General features: G+C 37.2%; 2 protein-coding genes across 2 annotated transcripts; both read left to right on the top strand.

Annotated features, from left to right (window-relative positions):
• Positions 1-4071: 4071 nt before the first annotated feature.
• Positions 4072-6101, top strand: LOC107615943 (uncharacterized). Its single transcript, XM_016317953.1, has 5 exons — positions 4072-4385; positions 4498-5119; positions 5215-5390; positions 5463-5809; positions 5920-6101. Exons 1-5 carry the CDS (start codon positions 4072-4074, stop codon positions 6099-6101), a joined length of 1641 nt encoding a protein of 546 aa, XP_016173439.1.
• Positions 6102-11758: 5657 nt separating this feature from the next.
• Positions 11759-17178, top strand: LOC107615941 (uncharacterized). Its single transcript, XM_088499213.1, has 3 exons — positions 11759-16244; positions 16571-16974; positions 17113-17178. Exons 1-3 carry the CDS (start codon positions 11759-11761, stop codon positions 17176-17178), a joined length of 4956 nt encoding a protein of 1651 aa, XP_088355339.1.
• Positions 17179-17501: the final 323 nt, after the last annotated feature.

Below are 17501 nucleotides of genomic sequence, written 5' to 3'. Positions count from 1 at the left end.
AGAATATAAAAATTAAAAATAAAAAAAAAGAAATAAGGTAAAACGAAGAAAAAAATGAAAATAAAAAGAGAAATAAAATAAAAAAAATCGATGAAGTTTTTTTTTTTTTAAAAAAAATTTTAAACGGAAGTAAAAAAGATAATAAAGAAAACGGGGACAGGGGCGCTAACGAAAAAAACAAGGAAATTATATTTTTTTATTTTTATTTTTATATTTTTTTTTTGAAAAATAATAAAATAATATTTAAATAAAATTAAAATTAAAACGCTTAATCTAAACAATCAAACAACTTAATAGTTGTTAATCACAGTCAATTTCCGGCAACGGCGCCAAAAACTTGGTGCGGTATTTGTAACCCACTAACTTACTGGCAAGTGAATCGGGTCGTACCAAGTCAGGGACGATTCTACATATAAGGATGTGGGGGCAAGCGCCCCCACTACAATTTAAAATTTTTTGAGTAGTATATAATAATAATATTTATTTGCCCCCATTAAATTATTGATTTTGACCCCACAATAAAATCTATTCAACTTTTAAAATTTGATATTCAATTTGAGAATTTCATATTGAATGTGTTATAATAATCAATGAAGAATTCTAGGGGCCAGCAATTTTGGTATTTTGTAACTATCAATTGGTCATCAATAGTATTTTTAATGGTGTGAGATTACATCTAATGGTGAGAAATCACTCACTTTTGTTTTGATGGTTAAGTGCTGGCCAGAAAATACAAAAGTTGCTGACCCCCTAGACTTTTCCATAATCAATTTTCAAATTTAAATGAGATTAATATTCTTTTTTAGAAATCGACTTGAAAAAATATTATTGATCCATTGATATTTCTTCTTTTGAAGATAGTTTTAGTTTTTTTATGACAACTGCATTAATTGAAAGAACTTTTTGAACTATGAATATCATTAAGACCTAATTGTATGGGATGTGAATTTTTAAATGATCATTTAGTGATATATGTAGATAAAAAGATATTTCAATTGTATTGTTAAAAAAAAGATTATTCAATTTTTTTAAAATATAAAACTTAAAAAAAATAAAATTTTAAATTATATGTTATTATTTAAATTAGTATTTTAGTATTTTAATTTGATAAATAAATATTTTAAAGATTGAACATATTCTATAATAATAATAATAATAATAATAATAATAATAATAATAATAATAATAGTTATAGTTATGCTACACGTGCATAAAAAATAATCATTCGTAAGAATATATATTTAAATATAAAATATATATTAAAACTGAGTTAAAAAACACATGCATTTATACATAAATAATTTGGTAGCTAATTTTTTATGTATATATAATATTTTTTATAAAAATTATTATCGTATTATATATATTCTGCCCTCACTATCAAAATTTTTTGGATCCGTCACTGTACCAAGTAATACCTTACGTGAGTAAGGGTCGATCCCATGAGGATTGATGGATTAAGCAACAATAGTGTTTGATAGGATTAGTTAGACAAACAGAAAATAGTGTTGAGATGCAATATAAAAGACATTAAACAATATAAAGAATATTGAAGAAAGGCAAGTAAATACTTTGGTAAGAAAATATGGAGAAGATAGTTAAGGTTTCAGAGTTATCTATTTTTCTGGAATTATTTTTCTTACTAACTATTTTAATCATGTAGGATTTAATTTATGGCAAACTATATGTGACTAGACCCTAATTCCTTAGACCTTCCTAGTCTCCTCTAAAATTCATCAAAAGCCAATTCCTTGGTCAATTAATTCCAATTAGAGAGTGATGATCAAATTCCAGTTTATATGCCACAAAAACTCTAATTACCTAAAAATAAAAGGATTATATGTCACGTATCCCGTTAAATCCAGATAATTAAAATTTAGGAGAATATGTTTTCAAGCTGTTGTTCAAGTAAAGAGATTTTCCAAGTTTTACACGAACTCAAATAGAAAGAGGGTCATACTTCCGTTCCACCCAAATTCATAAAATAAAGAGCGAAAACAATTCTTAAATTATAAATCCATACATAAATTAAAATAAAAAAAGTAATTAAATTAATCCATAGAAATAAACAGAGCTCCTAACCTTAACAGTGGAGGTTTAGTTGCTCATGGAAAAGAGAAAATAAGGATTCAAGTAAAATATACTCCTTAAAAATGTTCTGTTGGAACCACCCTATTGGGATCCCTTTTATAACTAATCCTAATAAATTTAAAATCTAATTTTTTAAAATTAAAAATAATATCTTTTCTTAGAATTCAAATTTTAATTTAAATTCGAATTAATTTAAATAATCAAGTCTTCAATGGATGGATGGGGACCACTTATTTCGTCCATTCTGCAGCTTCTAATCTGTGTTTTCTGTGATGAAAATTGGGTCAAAACAGCCCAGAAATCGCTCCCAGTGTTTTTCTGCGTTTTCTGCATGTGGCGCATGTCACGCGTACGCGTCGGTCACGCGCATGCGTCGATGGTCTTTTTCGCGAGTCACGCGGACGCGTCGATCACGCGGACGCGTCGCTTTTCAAATCTTCAAATCACGCGTACGCGTCAGTCACGCGTACGCGTCAGTCACGCGTACGCGTCAGTCACGCGTACGCGTCAGTCACGCGTACGCGTCGCTCCTCGCTGCCATCTCCTTTGATTCTTGTGCTGCAAAAACTCCATCAAATTTAGCCGAATGCTACCTAAAATAAACAGTATTGTACAAAACTCAAAATAGCATCCATAGTGGCTAAAATATAATTAATTCTTGATTAAACTCAACAAATTACATGCAAATTTACTAGGAAAAATAGGAAAGATGCTCATGCATCAGTTTCCATAAAACCCCATCAATAAAACATCACAATTACAAGAAAATCCTAGGAGAGAAGCTTGTGATCGTGGACACTGTTGTTGATGCTTGGTAGGTCAAGGGAGGCACTAATGTCGCTGCTGACAAGGGTGCTGACGGAACTTGTTTGACGACGGTTGGACGGAATTGTTGACGGAGCTTGACGGAGTTCATTGACAACGTGTCACACGGTAAAGGTTAGTGATTTTCTCAACGCATGTGCTTGTCTCTTGTGCCTTGTGTGGTCTTACAACGTGATTCTGATTCTGACAAGTCACCATTGTTGTTTGCAACCTATTGTGGTATCAGTTATAAAAACTATAAATACAAATAAATATTGTGTAATTTAATAGAAAATAAATTAGTCTACAGTTCTGTGGGACAACACATTTTTTTAATAGGAAACTAAATAATGTTATCATAGTTAACTATTTGTTAAGATATATGTTGTTAGAATTTGTTATTAAAGTTGAAATAAATAAAAATTGTGCTACTGTGCTGTACTGCAGATGGCCGAATGTATGGTTATTCATGTGTTTCATCATGGAAGAAGGTTTTGTAGAGACCCTGAGGGAAGTCTCTACTACCTGCATGGTAAAGTAGAATGATTTTTTTCTTTGGATCTGAATTATATAAATTTTTTTAATTTATTGGTTGACATGAGAACACCTAATATGGAGTCTGAATTTTGTCATTAAAGGAGATTCAGAGATTAATCAGATGAGGGAAGCTAAGTTGAGGGACAAGAAAACTGATGAATTGTACATTTTTTTGTCACCATGTAGATATGCCTAAAGTGGTTGGCAAAGGTTTGGCTGAGAAGACTGTTGTGGTAAGTTCTTCATCTTCATCATCTAGAGATGGCTATGAGACTACAGAAAATGAGCCATACAAGTCTTCTCCACAGGATATGAGACAGATTCAAGCAATAGTGATGAGAAAAAAAGAAGAAAAAGAAAAAAAAAGGTGCCGAAGAAGGGAGTTTCAGGTAAGAAGATGTGTGATGAGGCTGCTGGTTATGAAACAAAAAATAAGAGTACTAATGAGAAGCTAAGAAGTAAGAGGAATAGTGTGTCAAAGGATGGAGTTCCACCTAAGAAGAAAGGGTGTAATAAGACTGGTCCATCATCTAGTACAAGGCCAAGGTTGTCACCAAGGACTACTAAGAAGAGGGATCTAGGAGATATTTTGGTGCTAGAAGAAGACATATCTTAAGGGATGGGTTGCCAAATAAAAGGATGGAGGGTCAGAACAATAGGCTTGGGCATAATCTTGGGGTTGGATCAACAGAGCAGAAAGCTGGGCCTATAGGTGAGTCAGAGGAGAGTGACGCTCCTAATGAGGATGATGGGCTTAATAACTGCAGTTCAGTCCCAACTAATGTGGAGATGGATAGCGATTATGATAAACCATATGAGTATGAGAGTAAGACTTTCAATAGTCCAATTTCTTTTGAGGATGAAGGGAGGACAGCTTATGACTCATTTAGTGAGGATACTAAGTATGGAGAAGTTGTATTTAAGATTGAACATATGTTTTCAACAATGAATTTGTTCATAAGGGCATTGAAGGACTACTTTATTTTTGAAGGAAAGAATGTGTTATACATAAAAAAAATGAGAAGCAACATGGTTGATATTAACATCATGAAATAGTGCTAATAGGTGTTTTCAAGTAAAGACCCTAATAGATGAACATACATGTGCTAGAGATTATGGTAGCAACATGGTTGATAGGGGTTGGGTTGCATCTAAGTTGATTAAAAAATTACTCATCTATCCTGACATGAAACCAAGACAGGCAATGGACCACATGATAGAGGATTATAATGTCCATCTTAATCCAAGGATGATTGCCAAGAAATTGAAAGTTGCTAGACATGTGTTTATGGATAATGCACGGGCACAATATAGCAAAGTCAGAAATTATTTGTCGGAACTGCATAGGAGTAACCCCAAATCTACGATACTAATGGACACAATTCCACAGCCTGAGTCCTTACCATTGTTTGATAGATTATATATTAGTTTAGACGTTTGCAAGAGAGGTTTTAAGCAGGGTTGTGGGCCTCTAATTGGTCAAGATGGTTGTTTCCTGAAGGGATATTATGGAGGTCATCTCCTTAGTGCAGTAGGAAAAGATGCCAATAACTACTTTTTTGTCATAGCATATGTCGTTGTCTTGAATGAGTGTAAGGAGACATGGAACTGGTTCTCAACTTTCCTGCAAGAGGATTTGGGAGACGTAACTCAACATGGATGGAATTTCATAAGTGATCAGCAAAAGGTAATTTATTCAACTTTCCATATAATTCTTATATACTATTTCATGGAAATATCAACTAATAATTGTTTTATTTTGTGGGTGTATGATGATTGCAGGGGCTGAAACTAGCTATCAAATATATAATGCCCAATGTCCACCGCAGAAACTGTGTGCTTCATATTTGGAAGAATTTTAAGAAGTACTTTAAGGATCAACAGGCCAAACAAATGGTGTGGGAATGTGCAAGGTGTACAACTTTTCAAGAGTTCAATCAGTCGATGGAGAAAATAAAGTAAGTAAATTTCGGAGCATGGGAGTATCTCTAAATATTTGATCCTACAGTGTGAACGAAAGCCTATTTCAGCCATGGACCCAAGGTTGATAATATAACCAATAATATATGTGAGGTGTGGAACGCCAAGATCGTAGAGTATAGAGGAAAACCAATCCTTACAATGTGTGAAGATCTACGATGCTACTTGATGAGAAAAATGGCCACACATAAGAAGAAACTAGAGACTCATCCTGGACATTTGGCACTGGTACAACAGAAGAAATTGGATGATATTATCAAGCCTAGCACTAACAAGTGGAGAGAAATATGGGCCGGAGACAGTGATAGAGTGTTGCTTGAAGTACATAGAGGAGGTAGCAAGGTTGGAGTCAACCTTGTCCAACGGACCTACACTTGCAATGTTTGGCAACTCACTAGTAACTTGCATTCAGATTTGGTTCATACTCATGTTAATATGTTAACTCCATGGGACTAACTTATAATTCACTCTCATTTTTAGGAATGCCTTGTTGTCATGCTATTGCAGTCTTGTACAAGATTGGTCTCAGGCCAGAGGAGCATGTGCATAAGTGGCTTACCATAGACTCTATTAGGGCAACATACATTCACTTCATCAAGTCTGTTAATAGTGAGGAGTACTGGATCCCTTGTGATGCTCCAAGAACAAAACCTCCCATCATTAAGAGACCAGCTCATCGCCCAAAATGAAGCAAAAATAGATCCAGTGGAGTCTGAAATTCACACTAACAAGGCTAAGAAAACCTTTGAGGTGACATGCAGAAAATGCGAATAAATTGGCCACTATTACAAGAGTTGTAAAAATGCCCCAAAAGATCCAAACTAGAAACCATTGACAAAGAAGGAAAGGGGAGCTGCCAAGGAAAAGGACTTACAGGTTGTAGCATATGACCTGAGTTAGAATATCCCACAGGTTGTATAGGGTTCGAATTGTGCCACTTAGTAGTTGCTTAAGGGTTTAAGAGTCATATGTTGAATTAGTGAAGGGTTTATATGTCTCATATTAAAATAGTCAGGGTTTGATTTGTCTTACTAATCTTGGGTTATCTTGTGCAGGACCAAGAGCCTTAGGGAAATAATGATCCAAATCAACCTGCACCAACCATAGATCCCCTGATAATATCTGTTGTAATGTGCTTTGTTAATGTTGTTGTTAATATAATGATATTTGATTATAATTATCCACTTTGGGATGTTCTACTGTGATAGACTAAGACAAAGAAAAACAAAAAGAAGATGCCTAAAACACTACCAAAGAAGGATAATTCAAAGTCTCAAGAACAGAGAGAGAAAATTCTCCTTTCACAAACTGCACCCCAAGCAGAAGAGGTATAATTTCTGTTGTTACTCTTTTTTCACTTATCCAAATAAATAAATCATTGATTTTTTCTTACAGGTTGCAACAAATTCAATCAACCTCAATCAATCACCCCCTAACTCCAACTCCACACCCAACTTCAATCAGGCCGAAAGAAGGAAGTATTCCCTTGTTAGGCTCCCCAAATGCTCCTACATCAATTTCACCAATATTTGGGCAGTCTGCTCTACCTTCTGCTCCTCAAACAATGGGTCTGAGGCCCTGTGTTCTAATCACCCAACATGGGCACCCAAGGACAATTACAACTAATACTCCTAAGCAATAAAGTGGTGTTTCTGCTAAGACCATGGCTGCAGTAAGTACTAGAACTGCAGCAAGACTTTTTAAGTTCATTTCTATCCCTGGTTTCAGGCCTCCTAGGAAGACATGATCTCCACTGTTGAAAGATGACTTACATGACTATGAAACTAAACTCTTTCTTTTTGTTAAATTGATCTCACTATTTATAACTTTATGAGAAATAATGTTTAGTTTAAGTGCTTTGAAAGTGTATTTTTTCTATATGAATATATAGTAGTATAGGTTGGATGCTGTTTTTGTTCAAGGCTATATGTTGGCCTTCTTTTTGTTACTAAAAGGGCTATATGCTTTCCTTTTTCATGCTAAACATGGACATGATTTGGTTGTTTTCTGCAGGTGTTGTATATAATACATATGTCTGATTTGTTTATCTTATATTGGCCACTTACAACTTTCTGCAAATATACTCAAATACATCAAAATACTAATATATCATCTCCATTGTATCAAAACAATGTCATAATTTATCAATGTACAATCTTTATACCCAGACTCACATCAGGTTTCATGCTAATCAAATACCTTACATACATTTGAGATCGCAATTCCAAATACAAAAGCAACAATCAGATACTTAACACAAATGCAGCTAATGCCACTATTGACCTTACAATTCTTAGCTACAGATTCTAACACAGCTACTCTATCTTCTAGTCCTCTGAGTTTTTCAGCATCCACAACAGTCGATTCAAGAATCTGCTTTTAATCTGCCTTCCAACCCACTAAAAAATGAGAATTTTTTGTATACCTCATCAAATGATGCAACATAATCATCCAACCATGTAAAGTATTTGCAATGACGTGATGAACTCTGTACAACATACAAAATGCTAAGAACATATTACCACAGGGAGTCAAAATCGAAAAAAAAAAGTTAATCAAAATTTCTTATTACCTTGAAGTGTGGACATCCATAAAATCATAAAATAGTCTATTAGAGTTTAACTCTGTTGAGGAGATGAGCAAAATTGCATACGCTCCACAATGGTATTGTGGAGCAACAAACATCTTCTTCCTTCTCGTGCCAACACTACCTACAGAACAGACTGTTACACTTCTGCCTTCTTCATTAACACCTTCTCTTTCACTCTCGCAAATGGATGTCGACCGATGCTCCCTGCTGCTCCTCATGGCGTGTTAAGGTTCGAATTGTGACACAATAGCCGCAACGACCAGGCAGAGACAATTGAAAGACTTTCTTCCATTACAAACAACGTTGTTTTTAACGACGTGGATGTGGACAGTTTATCCTATGTCCATTTCACATTGTCCAATTAAGCACCTAACGAGCACGTCATCCAGCTAACGTGCTAGGTCAGAGTGTCATCGTGACATGTCAGCGTTTTTTATCGAGACTTGACAGAGAAATGTCTACAAGAATCGCGTTCTGTCATGGAAGTAAGGGACAATGGTCGAAGTGGATCATTTTTATTTTGAGGAGTCATGTTGTCATTTTGAAAAATGGACAAAGGTCGGGTTGATAGTTCACTCAATATCAATCAATTGAATAAAGTGGGATAAGAAAAAATTATGTAATTAATTTAAAACCTTATATTTTTATAATTTAAATAGATTTGAGGAATGTCAAAGAGCCATCAAATTTTATTATTTTTGTCCATCAATTAACCATCAATGTTTAAAAATATGAACTAAAGTATGTTGTTGAATTACTAAACTAAAGGAATTTAATTAATGGCTAAAAGTGATGGTCAAAAATAATAAATTTTTATAGTCTTGTAGTATTTCTCTTTTTAATATTTTATTTTAATATTTAAAATTATTTATCTAATTTATGTATGCATTTAAATTTAAAAATAAAATTTAAATATTTTCGTAACCGCTACTTACCTTTAGTAATTTATGACTTGGTCACTTTTTTACATAAATCTTTGCCTCTGCAGTAGTTTATGTACTTGTAAAGGTTTATATAAATTGATTACAGGACTGAAATATAACTATTTTAAAAATATTGTATGTGGATAATTTTGACTTTTATTTTGTTTAAATGTGTAATTTTTGTTCTTAAAAATGAATTAAAAAATATGTGAATTGAATTTATATACAAATATATAATAAATAATTTAATGATTAATTTTTAATATGTATATAATAATTTTTTTTATAACGGAGATTTTTTTTAAATAACTATTTTAAATTATGTCCAAATTAATTATGCCTGTAAATAAACATTTAAAATGTTTATTTAAAAAAAAAGTCCTTTGATAACGTACTGGAATACTTAAGGAGACTTAGCAGGGTTTTTTCCTCTTTCGTAATAGGTAGTTTATCTGGAGACATTATATTTTTAGGTAATTTTAAATGGACACCAAAAATGTTGGAGTGTATAAGCAGATGCGTATAAAACTCTTGAACCGTAGGAAAAAGAAAAACAGATTGAAGGAGAAGGGACGGTGAGGTAAACGAGGTGGGTATGGAATGACATGGGATGGGGTGGCTGGGTGGAGTAGTAGATGATGGTTTTGAAAGCAACAGTGTCAATGGATAGGATTCGGATGGAAGAATGGTTAGGGTTTCAGCTACATTCAAATTTTATTCTATCTTATTTTTATAAAATCATATCCTATCTTTATATGAGTTAAATATCCCTCTCTACCCAAACCCTATTGGTAAGAATAACTATTATTCACCCGACCCAACCCAACCCAACCCACAACATATCTCTCACCACACCCATATTATAAACAGCTATAAGACCTGCAAAACACAACAAATACTGAGCAACGTACAACATGAGCAGCATAGAAGGAAAAGTTATCAAGCTGAATAAACCAGGAGAGCTGGGATACAAGAAAGAGTGCTTAAATGTAGTAGGCAAGGTAATAAGTGATAAAGAAATAAGCTTCAATACATGCAAGAATGCCTTACTGGGAATGTGGGGAAACCCACAGGGAGTGGCAGTAAGTGATATTGGTTCGAAGAAGATGCTATTCAGCTTTAAGGACAGAAAGAAAGGGCTACAGATAATGCAAAATGGGCCATGGAATGTAAGAGGAAATATGGTGAACCTGAGACTATGGAGGGAGGGTGAATCAGTGTTCGAGGTAGATCATGACTTCATGGAATTTTGGATCCAAATACATGGCATCCCGCTTGACCTCATGGATAGAGAAATAGGAGTGCGAATAGGAGACATGTTGGGAGTTCTAGCCGAGGCGGAAGACCCAAAGATGGATGGAATTCTGAGGAGATCATACCTGAGGATAAGGGTCAGCATCAACATCACCAAGGCGCTACCAACAGGTTTCTGGTTAGACAGGGAGGACCTGCCCCCTCTGTGGGTCTTCTTCAGGTACGAAAGGCTACCGGATAGCTACTGTTTTAATTGTGGAATCTTAGGACATGAAAAGAAGACTTGCAAGAACCCAACAGCAATGGCAAGTTGGGATCCTACCAAGAAGAGGTATGCACCAGGCCTAGGAACAGGAAATGGACAATCAAGATCAACGGCGGGGGGAGGGAGCTCAAAACAACAAAGTTGGAATGAGGAGGGAGAGAGGTTGGCGCGTGAGCAACAAAACCAGGAAAAGGAGAGTGGGGAGAAACATAAATCGGAGGAGAGCAGGATAAGGGAGGAACAGGCGTTTCAGCAGAAAATCAGGGAAGAAAGCGTCCGGGAAAACCAAGCTGAGAGAGAGGAAGAGATGGCTGAGGCAGAAGAGCAGGTACAGAAAGTACAACAAATCCCTGATTTTCAGGGAATTAGGAATAGGCAGAATGTCCTAGAAGCTGCCTATAAATTTAAAAGACTCATTGAGGAGATAAGGGAGAGGAAAGATGATTGGGCCAATAGCAATAAGGCCCAAGAGGAAGAGGAAATGATTGGCGCAAAGAGGTTGGGAAGAAAGGGCCCAACAAAGGAAAATGGGGCAAATACAGAGGCAAACATGTTACATGGAGAATATGGGGAAACAAATGGGCTGAAACAACATATAATAGAGGAGGGGGAAGTAAACAGCTACAGCATTGCGAAGGGGAGGTTGGGCCTGGAAAATGAAGTAAGAAAGGAGACCATAGGCCAGGAATTAAAAAGGCTGATGTTAGCAAGACACAAGGGCAAACAAATCTGTGAAGACAGATTAGGAGGCAATGATAATCTAGCCTTACTGAAGGGTGACAGGAAAGATGACAAACAAAAGAAACAGTTAAAGGAAACACAGAGGAGGGATCATAAGTATGAGAATCAGCAGGCTCACTCAGGGGGGAATGACTACTACGTTGAACTAGCAAGTGATGAAGATCAAGAAGAAGGAATGGAAGCTCAGGGAGATTGGGAAACACAGCTTGCAAGGAAGCTGGAAATAAAACTGAACTTGAAAAGGAAGAGAGAACTATCACAAGTGCCTTTGCTAACGTACACAGAAGGGAGGGAGGAGTGCGAGGACAAGGAAGCCAAGAAACTGAGGAGCAGCAACACGGCTCGGGATTCATGGAAGTGTCAACCAGCAACACAAGACCCTGAAACTCTCAAAGAAGGACAGAAGGCTGAGGAGGCGGGCCTTAACATGCCCCAGCCTCAGCCATGAGTATTATAAGTTGGAATTGTCGGGGAATAGCGGCTGCCCCGACAATTTCTGAGCTATACAATTTATGTAAAAAAGTAAAGCCGCTTATAGTATATCTAATGGAAACTAGGGCAAGTAGAGACAGAATGAATAGGATTAATAGAAAGCTGAAGTTTGATAATATGTTTTGCGTAGAACCCCGAGGCCTGTCCGGTGGACTATGTCTTCTATGGAAATCTAATGTGAATGTTAATGTTTATGAATGGTGTGACAACTATATTAAAGCCAATATTAACATTAATAATGATTTGAAATGGCAGGGCATTTTTGTGTATGGAAATCCTGTTTTTAAGAAGCGAAGGAAACTATGGCAGGAGCTCACGGTAAGTAATATAAGCAAGGAGGAACCTCAAGTTTATTTGGGGGACTTCAATGACATTCTAAACCAAGAAGAAAAGGCAGGTATGCTCCCACAACCTAAAATCTGTTTAGAAACGTTTAGGAGGTTTGTAGATGAAAATGGATTGATGGATGTCGACTTAAAGGGAAGTAAATATACCTGGTTCAGTAATCCTAGAAACAACTTCATAACTAGGGAAAGATTAGATAGGGTGTTAGTGAATTGGAATTGGTTGCAGATTTACCAGAACGTTAGCCTAAAAGCAGCTCCGGCCATAAGCTCGGATCATTGTGCGCTCATATTGGATTTACAACCGAGAGGGAGGATAAAAAGAGAATTCAAGTTTGAGGCATTTTGGGCTGAACATGAGGAGTGCAAAGAGGTGATCAAGAAGGGCTGGCAACAAGATGAGGGAAATAGGAATTGTTGGGGCAAATTCATTAGAAAGAGAAACAGATGCATAAGGGAGCTGATGGAATGGAGCAAACGAAAGTTTAAGAGAGCAGATAAAGAACTAGAAAGAAAGAAAGCAGAATTACATCACATCCAAGAGAGCGATATGTCAGAAAGAGACCAAAGAAGAGAGAGGGAATTGAAGAACCAAATATCAGAACTATGGAAACAAGAGGAGAAATATTGGGGGCAAAGATCAAGGCTGAAATGGCTAAAATGGGGGGAAAAAAACACATCATTCTTTCATGCAACAACCATTCAGAGAAGAATTAGGAACAGAATTGACAAAGTGAAAGATGAAACAGGCCAGTGGATACAAGGAGAGGCAAGCATAATGAGGTTGGTGGAAAGGTACTACACTAAATTATTCACCTCCGAAGGGGACAGAAACTTGGAAGAGTGTGTAAAAGACATACCAAAAAGAGTTACTAGAGAGATGAATGAGGAGCTAATGGCAAAAATTAAAGATGAGGAAATAAGGGAGGCTGTTTTCAGTATGGGAGGACTGAAAGCTCCAGGGCCAGATGGTTTAAATGGGCTTTTCTTCCAACAACACTGGGAGATCTTAAGCAAAGAAGTCTGTGGAGTAGTGAAGCAAATTTTTGAAGAAGGATGTATACCAGGGGATCTAGGGGAAACTACTGTTGTTTTGGTGCCCAAGGTTAGCCAACCTGAAAGCCTAAATCAGCTCAGACCAATAAGTTGCTGCAACTTTGCATATAAAATAGTAACTAAGGTCCTGGTGGGAAGGCTAAGGAAAGTGTTAGATCAAATCATATCTCCAGTTCAGAGTGCATTTGTCAAAGGAAGACTCATACAAGACAATATAATTATAGTGCAAGAAGCTTTTCATATGCTAAATAAAAAAGGAAACGCTGGAAGTCAGGACCTAGCGATAAAATTGGACATGAATAAAGCCTATGATAGATTGGAGTGGAATTTTATGCAAAGGGTCATGGAAGAACTTGGATTTAGTAATGAATGGGTGAGGCTGGTTATGAGCTGTGTTAAAAGCGTCACTTACAGATTTAAAATAAATGGGAAGCTATCCAGTAGAATTACCCCACAAAGAGGACTTAGGCAGGGAGACCCATTATCACCATACCTCTTCATTTTGGCAGCTGAAAGCTTCACTATTCTGATGGAAAAGGCGAGAAGGGATAGGCTGATTTCTGGAATAAGATTAGCTCAATCTGCACCGGTCATCACTCATTTGTTATTTGCTGACGATTGCATAATTTTTGCAGGTGCGGAAGAGGAGGAGATATTTCAACTAATCCAGATTTTAAACAAATACACGGAGGCATCAGGACAAAGAATCAACATTGAAAAATCCGGGCTAATCTTTGGAAGCCAAGTATCTATACAAAAGAGGGTGAACATAGAAGAGATAACTGGAATGGCGTCATGGGATGATCCAGGAAGATATTTAGGGCTGCCTGCAAGATGGGGAAGATCCAAAAATAGGGCGTTGGAGTGGATAAAGGAGAAAATACTTGACAAAATGCAAGGATGGAAAGAGAAGCTGCTAAACCAAGCTGGAAAGGAGATTTTGATAAAAGCAGTAATTCAAGCGATCCCGGCTTTTGCTATGAACATCATCAAATTCCCAAAATCATTCTGCAGAGAAATCGAGGCTGCAATAGCGAGATTCTGGTGGGCAAACAATGGGAGGGAAAAAAGTATCCATTGGAAAAGCTGGAAAAAGTTGACTAGGAGTAAAACAAACGGAGGCTTAGGGTTCAAGGATTTGGAGTGTCAAAACATTGCGCATCTAGCGAAACAGACTTGGAGGCTGCTAAAAGAGGGGGAAGCTATTTGGGCAAAGACGCTAAAAGCAATTTATTACCCTAATTGTAGCTTATGGGAAGCAAAAGAAGGAAGAAATGCGTCATGGATATGGAAAAGCTTGTTGGAGGGAAGGGATTTTATTAGGAAGAAAGGAAGATGGAGCATAGGGAGTGGAATGGAAATAGATATATGGGAGGATAATTGGGTGGCAGGAATTGGGAAATTGAGGAGATATGGAGAAGAACAAGTCAGAAAAGTGAGTGACCTTATAAAGCATGGAGAGGGCTGGAATGAAAACAGAATCAGAGAAATATTTCCGGGGAACATAGCAGAATCTATCACAAGAACACCTATAAGCCTGATAAACAAAAAGGATAATCTGATCTGGCCATACACAGCCGAAGGACATTACACAGTGAAATCAGGTTACCGGGCTGCGAAAGAGGAGAAAGATGCAAAAGAAGAGGAAAAATTAAATGAAGCTTCATCAAGTCAGAATCACAGGGAGATTTGGGGGACTATATGGAGACTACCAGTGCCACAAAAGATCAGAATGTTCCTATGGAAAGCAGTGGAAGGTATTCTACCAGTAAATAGCAATTTGTACAAGCGCAGATGTGCAGTTAAGCCTTCATGTAGCATTTGCCAGGATGAGAATGAAACTGTCGAACATGCCTTACTCTTATGTCCGTGGACGAGGGCGGTTTGGTTTGGATCAAGTATTCAAATAACACCTACAGCCTATAATGTGGCATCGTTTGGAAGATGGATATGGGATACAGTACAGAAAATAAGAAGGGAGACAGGGAAGGACCAGGAAAGGATACTATGTAAGCTGGGGTGTGTGTGTTGGTACATTTGGAAGACAAGAAACCAATACATATTCCAGCAAGCAACAATCAATCCAAAACAGGCAATAATCAATGCAGAACAACTAGCAGCAGAATACCACAACACAACAAGCGGCAGTAGCACACAACATAATTCAAGCAAAGGCAGGATTGGGGATAAGAAGAGAGTTACCTGGAGACCCCCACCACAAGACAGGTTGAAGGTCAATACTGATGCAGCGTTCCAGAAAGATACAGGTAAGGCAGCTTCAGGCGTCGTCATTAGGAATTGGCAGGGCAAGTTCATTACTGGGACAACAACAAAATTTACCACAACTTCAGCAACAGCAGCAGAAGCTCAGGCATACAGAGAAGCTCTAATACTAATAAAGAATTTACAAATAGAAAATTGTATAATTGAAACAGATTGCTTACAACTGGTCCAAGTTGTCAAGGCGAGAACGCCAATAGTGGAGGCAGACGCAATTCTCAGAGACATTCTGCAATTGCTTGAAGAGGCGCCAACTGTAGGAGCTACCTGGACTCCAAGGGAAGGCAACATAGTAGCCCACCAATTGGCAGCGATGGCATTGGGGAATGTTCTCACGAGCCAGTGGACTTACAATATGCCTAATCCAGTTAGAAATTCAATTAGAACAGAAGCCACATTCGCAATCTCTCACCATAATCAATTGCCGCAAATTCAACAGGTTGGGCATTCGTTCCCTACCAATCAGCAAAGAATACATAAAGAACGGGACATACCTCTGAGGGGAGGAATGGATACACGAGACATGCATCAAGCTGAACGGGCAGAGAAGCATCAACCCAATGCGGCGCAGGGGCGAACCATGGAGAGGAGCAACCACATTGGCAGAGATGAGGGAGCAGATCGACGAAGGAGTGCAGATGGCTATGATCCATGGCGGAAAGGTTCAAGGCAGAGGATTGTTGAGGCCGAGACAACCCAACCAGAAGATCCATCGCGGTTACTCCAAAAACGGCGGCAGTATCGGACGGATGAGGAGAATATACATGAATGCTCCAGACAACAAGAAACTCGACCAGGGAGCAAAGCGACGAAGAAGAGAGTAGTGTTAGGGTCGAGTGTGAGGGAGACTGGGTTTGGGGCGAATCGGGTTCTGTTTGAAAGGCCGGGTCAGTAATCTGACCTTGGCCAGGTCCAAAAAAAAAAAAAAAAAAAGAAATAGTAAATTTACTTTAAAACAAATAAAGCATCTTTTATACCCAAAAAAAATAAATGAAATAAAGCATCTAATTCTTTAATATTTTACAAACCAATTATATTAGCTGAATACTAAAATCAGTTACTTATGTAAAATATATATTAAAATATAAAATACATAATAAAAAAATTTTGTTAAGTAGACAATGAAGTGCAAATAACGTGAACAATAATAGACTGCACTCCAGACCCAATGAAATAAAAAACATTTCATCCCATTTATCCACTACATCTCTAGCCTCTCACCTTCCACCTTTCACTCCCCTTTCCCTGTCGAGCCGTCACCAACGCACTTCACCGCCGTCGCCACCGTCTGAAGAAGCAACGCGCCGCACTGCCGCTGCACCTTCTTCTCCCATACGTCGCACTGTCCCTGTGCTCCCTACAACCGACGCCGCTACTGCACCTTCTTCTTCTTTACATCACGCCCCCTACTCTCAACGCTACTACTGCACCTTCTTCTCCCATGCGTCGTGCCGCTCCTGTTCTTCTTGCAAGCAACGCTGCTACTGCTCGCCTTCTTCTCCCCTCTGTGATGTCGCACCATCGTCGAGGCAGAGGCCTTGTTTCACCACTGTTCCAACGCTGCACCTCTGCCCTGACTTCTACGCTGTTGCGTCGTGTCTTCGTCACTTCCATCACGTGCCACTTTGCTCCGTTCACCCAAATGATATAACCCAAATAAATATACACATCTTAGTGAAAAGAACCATCCACATACATAATAAAATGAACATCTAACTTATTTATAAAAAACAAATAACGAGACAACGCCTGCAGGAGAAACCAGAGTCACAATACAGCAGCGGCGGCACAGGATTGCGAGAGCGGTTGCGGCCAAAATAAAAAAAATATTTAAAATTATGATTAAATTTAATTAATTCAAAATTTGATTTTTAAAATTAAAATTAACTCTCCTTTTTAACCTATTGTTTAGGTTGTTCAGAAAAAGCATTATTCCCCTGTATTTTAATAAAAATAAGTTAAACTATACATTTATACACAATACATAATGACTAATTTTAGTAATTAATTTTGATATGCACATAATATTTTTGTTTACAATAATAATAATAATAATAATAATGATAATAATAAAATTAAATATATACTAACATTAAAAACTAACACAATTATAACATGAAAACTAGAAAATTATCAAGTCCATT

Source organism: Arachis ipaensis, chromosome B9, assembly GCF_059453495.1.
Source record: "Arachis ipaensis isolate K30076 ecotype BB chromosome B9, ASM5945349v1, whole genome shotgun sequence".
Classification (NCBI taxonomy): domain Eukaryota; kingdom Viridiplantae; phylum Streptophyta; class Magnoliopsida; order Fabales; family Fabaceae; genus Arachis; species Arachis ipaensis.
Note: the sequence above shows the minus strand (reverse complement) of the source record. Positions and strands in the feature narration are given on the sequence as shown.

Bases quoted from the DNA above. Each gene is read 5' to 3' on its own strand.
- LOC107615943 (XM_016317953.1), top strand. From the start codon at position 4,072: ATGGAGGGTCAGAACAATAGGCTTGGGCATAATCTTGGGGTTGGATCA. The intron at 5,120-5,214 runs GTAATTTATTCA...TGATGATTGCAG, and splicing joins TCATAAGTGATCAGCAAAAG to GGGCTGAAACTAGCTATCAA. The intron at 5,391-5,462 runs GTAAGTAAATTT...AGCCTATTTCAG, and splicing joins CAGTCGATGGAGAAAATAAA to CCATGGACCCAAGGTTGATA.
- LOC107615941 (XM_088499213.1), top strand. From the start codon at position 11,759: ATGAATAGGATTAATAGAAAGCTGAAGTTTGATAATATGTTTTGCGTA. The intron at 16,245-16,570 runs GTCAGTAATCTG...CTACATCTCTAG, and splicing joins GGTTCTGTTTGAAAGGCCGG to CCTCTCACCTTCCACCTTTC. The intron at 16,975-17,112 runs GTGCCACTTTGC...CAACGCCTGCAG, and splicing joins GTCTTCGTCACTTCCATCAC to GAGAAACCAGAGTCACAATA.